This window comes from Athene noctua, chromosome 5, assembly GCF_965140245.1.
Source record: "Athene noctua chromosome 5, bAthNoc1.hap1.1, whole genome shotgun sequence".
Taxonomy (NCBI): Eukaryota; Metazoa; Chordata; class Aves; order Strigiformes; family Strigidae; genus Athene; species Athene noctua.
Genome location: NC_134041.1, coordinates 30,705,865 through 30,719,904, shown reverse-complemented (window position 1 = coordinate 30,719,904; position 14,040 = coordinate 30,705,865). Strand labels below are relative to the sequence as shown.

The 14,040-nt window shown below is 46.6% G+C and overlaps 1 protein-coding gene across 6 annotated transcripts; it reads right to left on the bottom strand.

The window, feature by feature from the left end:
- Window positions 1-3,434: 3,434 nt before the first annotated feature.
- On the bottom strand, window positions 3,435-12,053 carry RNASEL (ribonuclease L). Of its 6 annotated transcripts, XM_074906925.1 has the most exons (9): window positions 12,001-12,053; window positions 10,579-10,703; window positions 8,943-10,282; window positions 8,657-8,837; window positions 8,186-8,274; window positions 7,577-7,767; window positions 7,356-7,473; window positions 6,461-6,576; window positions 3,435-5,589 (listed from the first exon to the last, which is right to left on the bottom strand). In XM_074906925.1, the coding sequence occupies exons 3-9, from the start codon at window positions 10,104-10,106 to the stop codon at window positions 5,454-5,456; spliced, it is 1,995 nt and encodes a 664-aa protein (XP_074763026.1). In that variant the 5' UTR covers window positions 10,107-10,282; window positions 10,579-10,703; window positions 12,001-12,053; the 3' UTR covers window positions 3,435-5,453. The 6 variants fall into 6 exon arrangements, with proteins under 6 accessions (XP_074763026.1, XP_074763020.1, XP_074763025.1 ...); XM_074906919.1 differs by having other exon boundaries at window positions 8,657-10,282; XM_074906924.1 differs by having other exon boundaries at window positions 7,356-7,470; window positions 8,657-10,282.
- Between the last annotated feature and the right edge of the window lie 1,987 nt (window positions 12,054-14,040).

Sequence of the window (14,040 nt, the reverse complement as noted above, 5' to 3'; positions counted from 1 at the left end):
ACACAAGGAGGCATCCCTGAACACAACAAGCTCCTTCCTCACACATATCTGTAAAAAACTGCATTGCCCATAGCTGGGACTCAGCCACAGTGTAAATAAATCACACTTGGTGCACAGCACAACATCACCTTTGAGGTCTTTCCCAAGAAATTTGAAAAGTGCTTAAAGCCAGAAAGCAGTCACAGTAAATACTTTGTCTGAGGAGGGGTCTCCTCAAAGACCACCCAACCCTAGAAGCTCCAGCCCACCACACAGTGAGCCATGCTTTCTCACCAAGAACTGAGATTTCCTTCCTCTGCTCAGCATGGCTCACAGCCTCATCTCAGCTCCTCCACCACCCTGTCCACACAAATTAAATACCTTCTGTGGATGGCCAGGCTAAGAGGGCCCACCTGGTTTACTACTCAGCTGTCCCTAGGTGGTGAGATGGTGCCTGTCTTTCCAGAGCCTCTCTGATTTTCCAGTCAAAAGCAGCTCATGCCTGACTTGGGGGCCTTGGCATTTTTTTTTAAAAGCCAGTATGTTTGCAAAGCACTAACCAAATCATATCATCAAAGACCTTAATTTTCCCCAGGTGAAACTGTCAGACTGGCTTTGCCAACTCACCAGAAAGCTGCAGAAATCCAAAATGTTCTTTGGACCTCATGAAGAAAAGACCATGGCCTTTGTCACACCTTGCCTCTGACAGCTCCCTCACAATCTCTCAGCTTTGTAATTTTGAGCTGGTTTTAGCTACTTTTTAACCCTCAGATCCTGGAAGACTGCATCCTGGGAATAACCCTGGTGCATTTAAGGTGGAAGACAATATGTTTCATATTTATCAGTTATGATTATCATCACTTTGCTTCTGGAGGATCAAAAAACCAAACAAAGCCAAGGTCCAAGAACATTTCTATAAATGAAGAATTTCGGAAGCTGATGCCACTCTTACAACCTGAACTATGACCAGCTCCTCAAAATTGCCCTTGGGCAGTAACTTGATTTTGCCCCAAAAGCTTTCAGTCCCAAAAGCTAGCTGCGTTTTTCTGTGCTTTGCACTAACACTTCAGGCTCTGCAGTCTAAGCCCAGCTGAGCCCAGTCCCTGAAAGACTTCATGGATGTTCCTTAACCTCAACACAGCAAAACTGCAGCTAAGGGCAATCTTCACTACTGCAGATGACTTTTTTTTCCCCAGTGCAGCAGACATGTTGAGCTGGTGCCATCCCTGTGCACAACAGCATGTCCTCAGCATGCAAGTGATAGAATGGGGAGCACCTGATCCCAGCACAGTGGGTTGAGCCAGTTGCCACTGAGGTCACCCAGCAGGAGCAGGGGAAAAAAGCAGAGACACAGCAAATGCACAATGTACAGGCATGACAACAGGGGAATGAAGCATGTAGGGCCAAATCAGCATGCCCTTGCACACCATGCATGGTCTGCACTGATGCTGGGAGCCATCAGCGCATCAAGCAGTACTACCTCTGGCAGCTGGCTCTGCCCCTGGCTCCCCAGGACACCTTTATTCCCAGGCTGTGACATCAGGCACTGCCATACTACCCAGTTGCAATACTGTCCAGCTGTCTTTGCCACTGGTTTTCCATCCTGCCTGGCCTCTCGCTGAGTGCTCACCCATCCTCCCCAACTGTGTGAGGAGGAGGGGAAGCCTAGCCTTTTCCCCTGTGTTGGTCCTAGTCCTGCATCCCCTCCTCTTCCCGTGGCCTGAAGCTCTGTGAATAATAACCTTTGCAGATGCCGTGCATGGATCAAGTTTCTCCTCTAACACCAGCCTTCTGGCACCTCTGGCTTCTCGGAAAGCAGGACATGGCCCTGCAAACCACACAAGCCTTCCATAGAAATTCTTCCCAGAGCCTGGCTGCCCCAGAGAGACAAATCACAGCCTCCGCAGGTTTAATCATTGCTCTGGTTTGGACATCCTTGAGTGCACTCTGCTTCCAGAAAGGCCTTTCTCTCAGGTCACAGCCCTTTAGCAAAACAGCAGAGTGATGCAAGGGGAAACAAACGTCAAAGCAAGCTGGAAACATGGTGTTTTACAAGGAGCCCAGCCCATGGCCTCACCTCTCCTTGTGCAAGAGCAGAAAAGTGCTGCTGTGGCATGGAGCCACCATGATCCCAATAGCACCCCTGCTCCCTACACTGCTGAGACCTGGACATGCATCTATGGGTGTCATCCTGCTTTCTGGGCACGAGGAAGACACCTTGAGCAAGAAAAAAATGAGCAGGGAGGAAAAGAAAAAATAAAAATATTGACACAAGAGTTGTCAGCATTCTCCTGGTTGCATTTTCTCTAATGGCACCTCACCAAGAGTTGCATAGTCAGGCTTTCTTGTTACATTTATGCATTTCTGAACGTTCCCAAGGCCATCAGACGGACCTTTGCTCTGATGCAGGACCACTGATGCAGGCTGGCAGACTGACATCACGAGCCATGAGCCACATGCATGGCAGTCTGCAATCAAACGCATGCACAGCAATGGCTGTTGGTTTGCAGGTACATACCTCTATAAGCACACACAGCTAACCAGATGTGCAATGATGCATTCTGCCAGCCACCTATTGTAGGAGGCATCGGCCTGTCGGCCCTACACAGCCTCTGAGAAACTGCTAGGCTTTGATGGAAAACAGGCCTTGGAAGATAGACAAGAAGCTGTTAAGTTGTGCCAAGGTGTCAGGGGAAAACAATGGACAGCTGCAACACTGAACTGTGGAAAAGTACTAAACTGTGAGAAGTTACCACTGCGTGAACAGCACGTGAACAAGAAGGTGATTGGTCTGCACAGCCCATGTTAGAGTGTTCTTATGCTGATAGGAGAAAGGATTGATCGCTGTCTAATTGCTGATTTGCTAATTATGAAGTAAGAACTTTGGCAAGAGCATAAGTATGTACTATTGTAATAATAAAGTGTCTTTCCTTTTGCACTTCAGTGAAGAGTCTGTGCCTCAGTTGCCACAACCTATTTCATAAAATCATAGTATACCAGGTTGGAAGGGACCTCAAGGATCATTTGTCCAACCTTTCATTTGTAGAGGAGATGGGTCAAACACGTCCACTCCCAGAGTTTACCTGTATGCAAAAGCACATGTGCAAGTATTGATGCTCATCTTTGCATGGGAACTCATCCACAAAATCCTCACCCTCACTCCACAAAAACAATGCAAAAAATCCCACCACCCAGCCCATTATTTCACAAGAGACAGCTTGCTTCCAAGGACAGGAAGCCTTCAGTACTTCCCAACACCTTTTCCCATCAGATATCCATATGGGCCAAATCAATTCATCTGGATAGTGACAAAACCATCCACCACCTTACCTAAACAACCAAGAGGCACCTCCACAAGGAGGCAAAAAGTCCCGGCCTTTTGAGCATTTTATAGTGCTGCACACTCTTTCTGTGCAGAGGGGATGGGGGAACCTCATTCATAAATTAGTCTAGAGTCAGTTTTCCAGGCAAGTTTATTCCAAGTTTGGTTTTCCATAGGCTAATTGAAAGAATAACAATCTCAGTTTGAAAAAAAAAAAAAAAATCCTTTCAAAAGCTGCAAAATATTTCCATAAGCAACATATAATCATGGTGAAAATCAGAGCATTAGCTGAGAAACAAGCAATCCCTTGGACAATCAGACACACATTGCATGCTGCAGGATTTCAGAAATGGGTTTGTGACACCCAGCCTTCAGTATTGAAGCTTTGAGCTGGCTGCATGCTACAACTGTATGGGCACCATCTCTGTGCAAGGGAGCCGAGTCTGGCAGGAGGACGGTGATGCACCAACAGTGTCACTGTTTTGGAGACAGGAGTGCTTGTGCATAGTCCTGCCTTGCAGATGCAGCCTGCCACAGCAGAGCTTGTCCTTCCTGGCAGAAACTGTTCCCTACAGTCCCTTTGACGTCAGTGACTTTTTTCAGGTGAGTTAGGACTATTCACAGTAGCAGAGTTCTGTGGGATCGTGCTCCTTATATCCATTCCTTGTGGAAACATCTGTGTTACCCAAAAGAAGTCCTTCAGGTCTCAACAGGCTGGCCTGAGTGTGCCTCTACCAGATCAGAGGGATAATGTGCCAAGGGCAACTCTGCAGACAGACCATTGCCTAGGCGTCTTATCTTCTGGCTGCTGCGTTTCAAAAAGATTGAAGAGAGAATCCATGTCTTTCTAGAAGTAGAGCTCATCAGTGCAAGCTGTAGGAAATACTGGTCCTAGCAAGGAGCTCAAACTCCTTTTACTTCATCAGGGAGTCCCATGTTATTTGTCAATGCCTGAGCTTCTCTCCTAGCTCCCAGGTGTGTTTGGTATATGGGGGCTGTCCCACATCTCCCTGCTTTCTATAAGGATCAGGACCTTGACCTCCACCTGTCACGTCCTGCTCAGACGAGGGGGACAAGTGACTCAGATTCGCAAATCCCCAATTGGAGCGGACAACAAGTCTCCAAGTTCATTTATTAACTACCTACAATGTACTAATTGAACACACGATAATTGGCTAAGAACATAGCAAGTTGTGGCGAGCAATATAATATGCCTTGCATTTCCTAATGGAAAAAGGAAAACAGGGAGATAGAGGGAATGGGGGAATACAGATCACCGGTCTGGGTTCCTGTGCTGATCCCCCCGGCGAGGGTTCCAGGAGCTGTCTGTCTTTTTTGCTGGCATCCATCTTCTTCACTTCAGCGCTCTCTCCAGCAGGCCAGGGTGGGGGTGGCAGAGGGGGGGCCGCGAGAGGGGTAGAGAGAGAGAGAGAGCCCTTTCTTCCCCCCTTTGATTTATACCCACTTTCCTTGGGTCCGTCCCCTAGGTCGACCCACATAGCTACATATCCCATGTACAGGGAGGGGTAAGGTGTTTCATGGGATGATGTAATTAGCATGATCGTGTCAGCCCTCATTAGCATATTGAGGGTGTTAACTTTAATATGCATTTCGTGGATAATGAAGCAAAGTTCATTCACCGGACACATGGCCCTTGAAATTTGCCCAGGTGTCCCAGAGGAGAGCTGTCCTGTCTCCACAGGGCTCTCTCCCCCAGCTGCACCGGGCATCGTTATCAGCTTCGGCCTCCACAGAACGCACCCAGTGACTCAGAGTTTTGTCTTGCGAGTGTTTGAGGCATTTCTTCAATCAGCCTCAACTTTTGCTTTCCCAGGTTGTTTGTCTTAGTTTCTCACAGGCCTGGTTTCTCGTCTCTCACACCACCTCACAGAGGCAGGTAAAGCCAGAGGGACAGAGGTAGTCAAAGAGGGACCTGGGCTGGCACTCAACTTGGTTCCTCTCCAAAGCCCATGGTTGCTACACCAAACACTTCTGAAGCATCTTTCATTTTAGTCTAAGTCCTCCGTGCTCTGTCCCTGCATGTGCTGTCTCCCTCCTCCTTACCCACTTTCTTCAATTCTTTTGCAGATGAAGAAATAGCGAATAAAAGGAGGCGGTGATGGTGGAATCGGACATGGGACAGGAGGCAATCCTACAGAGAAGGGACCTGAATGTCTGCAAGGTGACTGTATTTGGGATTCTGGTGTAAACTGTTATAGACATAAATGGTAAGTGCTGGAAAAAGCTTCAAGAAATACTCAGCATGGTCTCCTATTCTGTTGCTGATCCTGAAAGAGAACAAAACCAAAATCTCTTTTTAAAGCTTGCCTGAGAAGTCAAGTGTTCAGGAAGCCCTGGTTCCTCTCTTGCAGAGAAAAGCCATTCCACAGGCTTTCTGATAACACAGGAAGGTTTCCTAGAAATCCTTGAGCTGCAACTTTTCTATACTTTCCCTAAGATCCTCAATTCATTTTTTTGCTATTCATCCAGCACCTTCATCTGCCTAATCCCACCTGCATCTTCACTGAAGAGCAGTGCTGGCCACCAGTGTCAGCAAAACCATCCCTAGGAGTTAACAACCATCTCTAACCTCACATGTAGCCCATGACTGTAGAGAGGGTTGGAGACTCTGGCAGCTCCTTAGGAGTCAAGACCTCCCAACAGGATCTTCTAACAGGTCCAGTGCTTCCTGATCCCCATCTCAAACACAAGCCTGCAGCAAAAATAACACCCCAGAGAAACATGTTCATTCAAGGTGTCCTCTGCTGTAGAGCCATGACTTGCTGTAGCTGTTGCAGACACTTCTCCGCCCCACAGGCTGGCTCTGGAGCTGATTTGAGAGTCAGATTTTACTTCAAAATCTGAGGTCTAATCCTGTGAACTAACTTCCTTTTTCTACCCTCAGGAAGGTGATTTTGAGGTCTAACTCCAAACTGCTTGCTGCCATGACACACAATCTTTCACACAGTATTGTGCTGCCAGAGGAGATAGCCCCTCTAATGAGATGAGCTTTAACAGACTTTCTTCTACACCCTGGTTGTGTTTGCCCTTCTGGAAAACCATCTGAATAAGATTTTGCTCCCAAATTCACTAACACTTGCAGATACCCAGATGCTCCCTGGAATGCAACTGTGGCAGGGCAAGGATGTGAACATGTACCTGATATTTGGGTGTTCATCCAGGTTTCTGATGAGCCTCAGTAGGTCAGTGACATCATTGGTATATGGCTTTGCTTTCCTAGGTTTCTCCATAATATTCAGAACCATTCTGTCAATCTGAAAAAACCCACGTAGATTATTCTCTGCTTTTCACACACTATGAACATAGCATATCTACCTCCACTCACAATAGCCACTGCCTTTCTGTGGGGACAATCATCTTGCACGGGTAAGTCTTGTGACCCTTAAAAGTGTATTTCCAAACATGAGCAGAAAGTTCACTCTGCAGGGCATGCATCATATGGACCCTCTGATTCTGCTAAGTGTTTCTTCTCCTGCCTTGCCACGACATGGCATTCCTATTAAGACTGTGAGCATGGCATAGGAGATTTTCATGCATGCCTGGAGGTCAGGAGGGACTCGGGGAATCTTGATCCATCTGTGCCATTGCTGAGAGGACCACATGCGCTGCCATACTGAACCAAGATTGTCAGATCAAGATTTTGAACCAAGATTTTGCCACCCGCAAAAGCAAGCCTGGTCTCACTGATTTTGAGTCAACCTAACGAAACACTTGCCAGAAATTTGCTGGTAGCAAGGGCCAGAGGTCTTTGTCTTAAGGGGTCACCCACAAACCCTTGAAGGTTTGCCAGCTAATTCTATAACGACCATCCCCTACTACCACCCCAGTCAACAGAGCTCCATTTAGCATCAATGTCTTTAGTGTGGCGTATTTTGACTGCGTGGCTTAGATTTATTTCCCCCAGTCATCTGTATTTGCATGAGGCTACATTTTCCAGTAATGATTTTAAACAGGACCTGTGAAACACTCAGGAAAAGCTTCTGCCTAAACATCTAGCTCAAACCTCCTATCAGTCCAAAGAGAAGAGGATTACCTCCTTGGTCCACCATGGATAAGGAAAACTTTCAGCAACATTAGGACCTTGAAAGACATCTTTTTCATTGTGGAGAACTTTGATTTTATTCCATATGCTCTTCAGGAACCGGAACCTGCTGTGGAACGAGGACTTTGTTAGTTGCAACAGGACATCACTGTTCCCAGCACTACAGGCAAATCCTGTACTGAAAGCTTTTCCTTTGTACTCCCAGGACTTACGTCTGTTTGCTCCAGAAAAAGGGGTGTTTGCTCAAACCTTCCAAGCCTCGTTCATCATGAGAGACTAGGCTATTTACAAGGTCCAGAGCCTCATTGTAATCTGGAGAGTCAGCAGCCAAATCCTCAACACTGACCTGCTGAAGGGGTTTCTTACCCCGTGTTAAAACATATAGCATGAGCCTGCCGAGGGCCTGCAAAGAAACACACCACTGCTCATGTGCCAGATGCGTGAAACTGTTTACCAAGTGGAAGAGGACTAGTATTCCTAAATGAGTAAACTGTGTATGTGGACACACACATGGACCTATAGGTATGCAGAAGTATACAAAACCACACAAACACAAACTTTGAAGCTGTGTGCACAAGGACAGAGGAGACCGGCACCATAATCATGCTCGAGGTCTCTGTGGCTATCCCAGTACCAGCCACAGCCTTGCATCCCAATCACTATTAATCTTATGCAGCTTCTATTGTTATATGGGCTTTCTCAAAAATCAGGGTGTTTTCTAGCTGAGGATGCAGAAACGCTTCCCCTAGGATTCACAGCAACAGAAAATACCAGAAAGTCCCTGAAATTTTAAACCATACATTGATTTGCAGGTAAGTTACCTCTAAATCTGAGTTTACAAGTTCTTTTTTGCCTTCAATCAATGTCCTTCTATTATCAAAGTCCGCCAAGTAAATTTTGCCACCTAAATCTGAGGAAATAAGAGAAATTGTTAATAAATAATGGTGGAAAACCATTATTCAGTCTCTCACTGACTTCTGGATGGCCCCTTCTTTAGACAACAAATCTCTGAAGGAATCTGCTGCGGGTTGATCTGTCTGAAAAGCCCTGGAAAGGAGGGCAGATCTAATGACACACGTAAAGTTGTTCTGTTTACTTCTCTTGGCTGTCTGTGAACATATCTATACTTATTCAGTGGAAAGCTAATGTCACAGACACCTCATTCTGCATAAAGACATCTGCACTGCTGTTTCATATATGGGTTTTTTTACAGACATATATGAAGCATCTTCTTCTCTAAGCTACAGACAACAGGAAGACAAAATTAAAACACTGAAAAAGCGAAAGATGACCTATGAAAAAGTTCCTGGGATGCAGATCCTGGTGAGCAAATCCAAGGGAGTGCAGCTCTCTCAACGCCTGGAAGATCATCCTCAAACCATCTTTGTAATCCATTTGGTCTTCTGGTTCCTGCAGATGTTCTTCAAGGTTTTTCTCCCAGAGGGGGAAGCACAAGTACATGTAGCCTCTTGCCTTTTCAAATGAAAAGAGCTTCATTAAATGTTCACAGTTACAACATTGTTCAAAGAACCTTTTCTCTTTATCACCCTCTGTACTGAGGCTTATTCTTACTGCTACCTCCGTCCCACTGTGGAGACCCAGGTAGATGCCACCCTGGGAAGTGTTATGAATTCTCTGCTCGATGCACTGAAATATCTTCAGATTGCCAATCATAAGGCGATATATTTTATAAAGGTTTTTCAGCTGGTCCCTCCAGCGTTTGCTCTTTGGCTCCCAGTCTTCAGGGTTTTCTGGAACAAACTTGGCGTTATAATGGCGAAGAAGACATGCCATGTTATGAGCACGTTTCCTATTTGCAACAGCAATAAGGTTCCCATCATCAGTCCTTGCTCCTTTTTCACACAACAACTTTGCTATGTTGCAGTCGTTTTTCTCTACAGCCACCATCAGTGCTGTGTTGCCCTCCTCATCTGCATCATCAATATCTATTTCACCCTTCTCCAGTAAAGCTTCCACCAAATCTGGGCTCTGCATTTCAACAGCTAGGATGAGGGCAGTTTTTCCACATTCATCTTTACGGTTCACATCAACACCACAGTCCAGCAGGAAATGGCCTATGGAGACAGCTGACTTGTAGCTTTCCTTGGCACAGCCCTTCTTGAGGGCATGGATCAAGGCATTCCTACCTCGGTTGTCACAAATGTTCACATCAGCCCCCATCTCTTGGACAAGAGTTTTTACAGCTGAGAAGTGGCCCTCCCTACAAGCATCCATCAGTGCTGTCGCACCTCCTTTATGCAGTTTTGCTCTCTCCTCACTAACTGCCCTCCTTAAATTCACATTTGCTCCTTTGCTATACAGAAATTTCAAGGCTTCCTCCCTCCCATACCATGCAGCCTCCATGAAAGCTGTGAAGCCATTGTTGTCATGGTCATTAATATTTAACCCATGATCAAGGAGGAGCTCCAGTATATTCACATTTCCCACTATCGCTGCCTCAGTAAACGCAGTGCCACCATTGTCCTTCCTGGCATATGGACAAGCACCCTTGTCCAGCAGAAGCCAGACCAGGTCCTCATTATTAGCTTGCACGGCGCTCTGCAATGGTGTCCAGCCACCTCCTGCTTTGGAGTTCACATCTGCACCTCTCTCCAGCAGGTCCAGCACGCCTTTTATACTGTTGTCCCTCACAGCAGCATTTAACTCAAAGGCAAGGTCTTCTGCTGTCTCCGTGCTGGAAGCAGTAGATTCATTCTGCTGGCTGTGAGCTGTGGGCTCCATGATGGCCAGAGGGAGGGCTCCGTACCTCCAACGTTCCTCACGCAGCCCAGGGATCCCACCAGAGGATGGGAGAGGTGCAATACTCAGTGCCTTTGTTGTGGGGGATGCTCTGGGTTTGACTGAGGAAACATACTAGGTATGATAGGCTGCTATTTTAAGGACTTCATGGTCTTCACCTAGTTAATAAACAAAAAAATCTTGTTTTATTTGACTGTGAAACCTTGCCGTTTACATTTGATCTCCTGCAGGCCTATGTAAGGACAGCAGTGCTAGTGCCAGCTGAGAGAGCTAAGGCCTGGCCAGCACAGCTTCAGCATGTACCCCGACATATGTACATCTCATGTTTGCTTGCCTGGGCATAGCACTAACTGCAGCCCAGGCAGCTATCCCCCTGGGGTGTCTGAGTGAGGGGACGAGGGAGAACCCAGGGTGTTCCTGCTCTAAATCTTATCTCAGACTTATTACAAGTTACCTAATAAGCCAGGCCCCAGTTATGTTTTCAGATGGAGAACACAGCAGGCAGGCAGAGATGGGCATTCCCCTTCAGTTTTGGATGGCAGCCACACACAGAGTCCTTAAAAGTCTCCGATCAGATACCTGGAATGAGACAGAAAGCCAGCGGTTCTCAACCTGTGGTCCACCAACTGGGGGTGGGGGGGGCGTGATGTAGTCAGAGGGGCTCTGCAAAGGCTTAAAGCAGGGGTGGGGAATGTCCAGCCCAGAAACATTTGGTCTGGCCCACAGGCACTGCGCCTCCCTTTCCTACATCCCCCTACGCTCAACACTCCCCTCATACTCAAGCCCCCACCCCTGCCTGCCCTGACACGCCAGTATATTCAGTGCTGGTATGGTTAGTGGGACCCACTTTAACTAGGTGGTTTTTTTATTAAAGACATTTTTTTCACCCAACAGCCCTCTTTAGGGCCACAACAGACCTTAAGTCTGTTTCTCCAAGTGATGGCCCTGGACCCGTAAACAACAATATATGGTGACTGGACACAGAGAAACAAGGAGGGAGGTGAGAAGAACTGTAAAAACTTTTCATCAAATTATGATGTAAAAATTGGCATAAAATTCAGAATTAGCACATTAAAATAGCTTAAAATGGGCCATTTGAGCAAGAAGAGTGTTGATACTATTATTTTAAATTCATATGGAATCATTGCAGTAAAGATATTATGAGTGTGTGCATCAACAGATTAACTTACCTTCTCTCCAAATCTGAAGACCCTTCATAAAAAAATTGAAATAAATATTTGATACAGTCTAATGCTTTAAATCTTGAATTAAGTCTTGGTGGTCTGTGGACACAAAAGGTCTTTGAAGGGGGTCTGTGGTGAAAAAAAAGGTTGGGAACCCCTGCCATAGGCAATTAGGAGACCCTACCTGACCAGCAGCCTTTCCTAAGCTTTACACAACATTAAGAGGTTAATGAGGTAGGACCTAAACCATCTATATCTATCTAGTATACAGAAAAGCTGGAACTCCAATACCCATTTTCCTGACTGCAAAGGCTGGTTCAAGCGACCAGTGCTTTCAGGACTCACCATCTGACAAGCTGAATTGGAAATAAATTATCTAAATAAATCAGAAAAAGGATAGAGAAGTCTTAAGGTATAAGCCAAATTATAAATTCACATGAATTTACCTTAAGGAAAGCCAAGGACCATGTTCTCCCCCTGCCCAGCAAGAAATTAATACCTTATTTCATTGATTTAGATGCCTTTAATTTTCTCACAGTAACTTACATGCCTTTTGCCACATACGAAAAAAAGAAAATGTTACTTTCCTGTCTGGAAAAGCAGCACAGCATCCCCGAGGCATGGTGGGCTCAATTCCTCACCCTCGTTGGGAAGGCAGAAGCCCAGGGAGGGGGAAGGCAGGGGCTGCGTACCTTCCTCCTCCTTTTCCGCTGAGTAGCAGAGCCGCAAGCTCCCTACCCTAGGAAATGTTTATACGTTTCTGTCCCATCCCACTGACTTTTGGCCAGGAACTGCTTCGCGTCTGCGCACCACGGGCGCCAGCCAATGTGCAAAGTCATGCAGGCCTGCCCGTCACCCACTGCCACTGCCACCTGCCACGGGAAGGCGAGGCAGGGGTCCCCCCACCCCGCCAGACACCCAGCCACTGCTGGAAATGCCTTCAAAGCCAGGGAGCAGCTGTTCTCAGCAGCTGCTTTTCACTGCTGCTTCCCAGCAAGTATCCCCAGAGAGTAAGTATTTGCTTCCCAGAAAAGTCTGCGAGAATATGCTGTCCCCTCCCAGGAAGGAGCAGCCCCGGCAGCATTTTATCCACTTGCAGGAAGTTGCTGGGGGTTTTGGTGACTTTTTTTTTCCAGCACACAGCAGAGAGGTCACAAGCAAAGTGCTCTCATCGAGTTTCACATATATAGACCACATTTACACACACAGACGACTGTATTTACATGTGCTCAGAAGTGGTTCAGGAGCTGAAGGCACAGAGTCATTAAATGCACCAGTGCTGGGTTTAGGGTGAGGGGGAGACAGGACAAGGATTTGTGGGGTTTCTTTTTAAGATTTTCCTCACCTTTTGGTAAATCCGGGAAACTAGCCATGCTGCTAAATTTCAACCAGGGAACCACGGAGCTCCAGGTCTGTTTATGCCACAGCTGTCGTGTTTCTAACCACACTCATGCTGGCAAGCAGGCAGCTCTGCGTAACCATGCTGCTGCGCAGGGGAGCCCTGTCCTCCAGCCTTTCCCATCTGTCAGCAAAGCGTGTACAGGAAATACGTGAAGAAACTCGGGCTGTGATGTGCCACCCAGTTTCCCCCACTTCCTGCAATGAAAAGATGAGCTCACCAGCGTGCAAAGCCTATGCACCCTCCCCAGCCACCTCCAAGATCCAGATCCCACTTGAAACAAGGTTGAAATTGCATCAGTGAATTCACACCTGGCTTTCCACAGTACACTGCTACAGGCACAAACTGGGCATCTGCATATGTACATGGAGACATGGCTGGATACAAACACAAGGGCACAAATGCAGAAAAGCACACCCTAAAAGGGTGCATGGAGGCAGTCCAGCATGTTTTATGTGCATATCCAAATCCTTGTGCACACCTGCATTGCTTGCTCACATCTGCACGCCAGCTTTCACAAAAGCTCTGCCTATGCAGGAGTCACATCTTTGTACCCAGCAGGTATTATTGACCTAACAGGTCATGTTGAGCATCCTGCTTTCCACAGCATGCAGTGAGATGAGGAGCTAGGAAATTAAAGTAGGATATAGTAATTAGGCACTCAAAAAATGAAGGTATAACTTAGTTTAGAGATAACGATGGAAGACTTAGAGATCAGGCTAGGGGCTAGAGGCCCATTAGTTAAAAGATAACTAAGATTAAATAGGATAATATATCATAGTTGATGGGCCAGAGAGCAGAACAATATAGAAACCTTGATTAATAGAAGCTGTGAGGTTACATTTCCTGATGGAATAGGAAGACAGCCCTAAAAACTGGTCAAAACCAACCCTATGGTCCGGCCTGAGTCCAGAAGACTGCTCAAGAAACCAAGGTAAAAAGTTCAACAGTGAGGAAGAGGAGCTACTTCATCTCTGCGACCCCAGCCCACGACCACTGGGACACACTGCACAGACGCAACTAGGAGGAGACTGGGGCGGAACATATGTAAAAGACTTTCAAGCTCATTATAATACGAAGTGGGGATAGGTCATGCATATGTATGACCTATAAGTGTATTATGAATATGTAATGCTTTGTAGCATAAAGCCAAGACAAGGTGCCACGAGAGGTGCGCACGTTTGTGGTGGAACAATCCTCTGTGCGCCTCAGTGCTGAATAAACATACCTACTTTATAACCTTAGAGGTTGTGGAGTCATGTTTCCGCAAGTCAGCAGCAAATCCGCAAAGGTCTGGGAACATCCCGTGATCTCTGGATGCCGTTTCATAGAG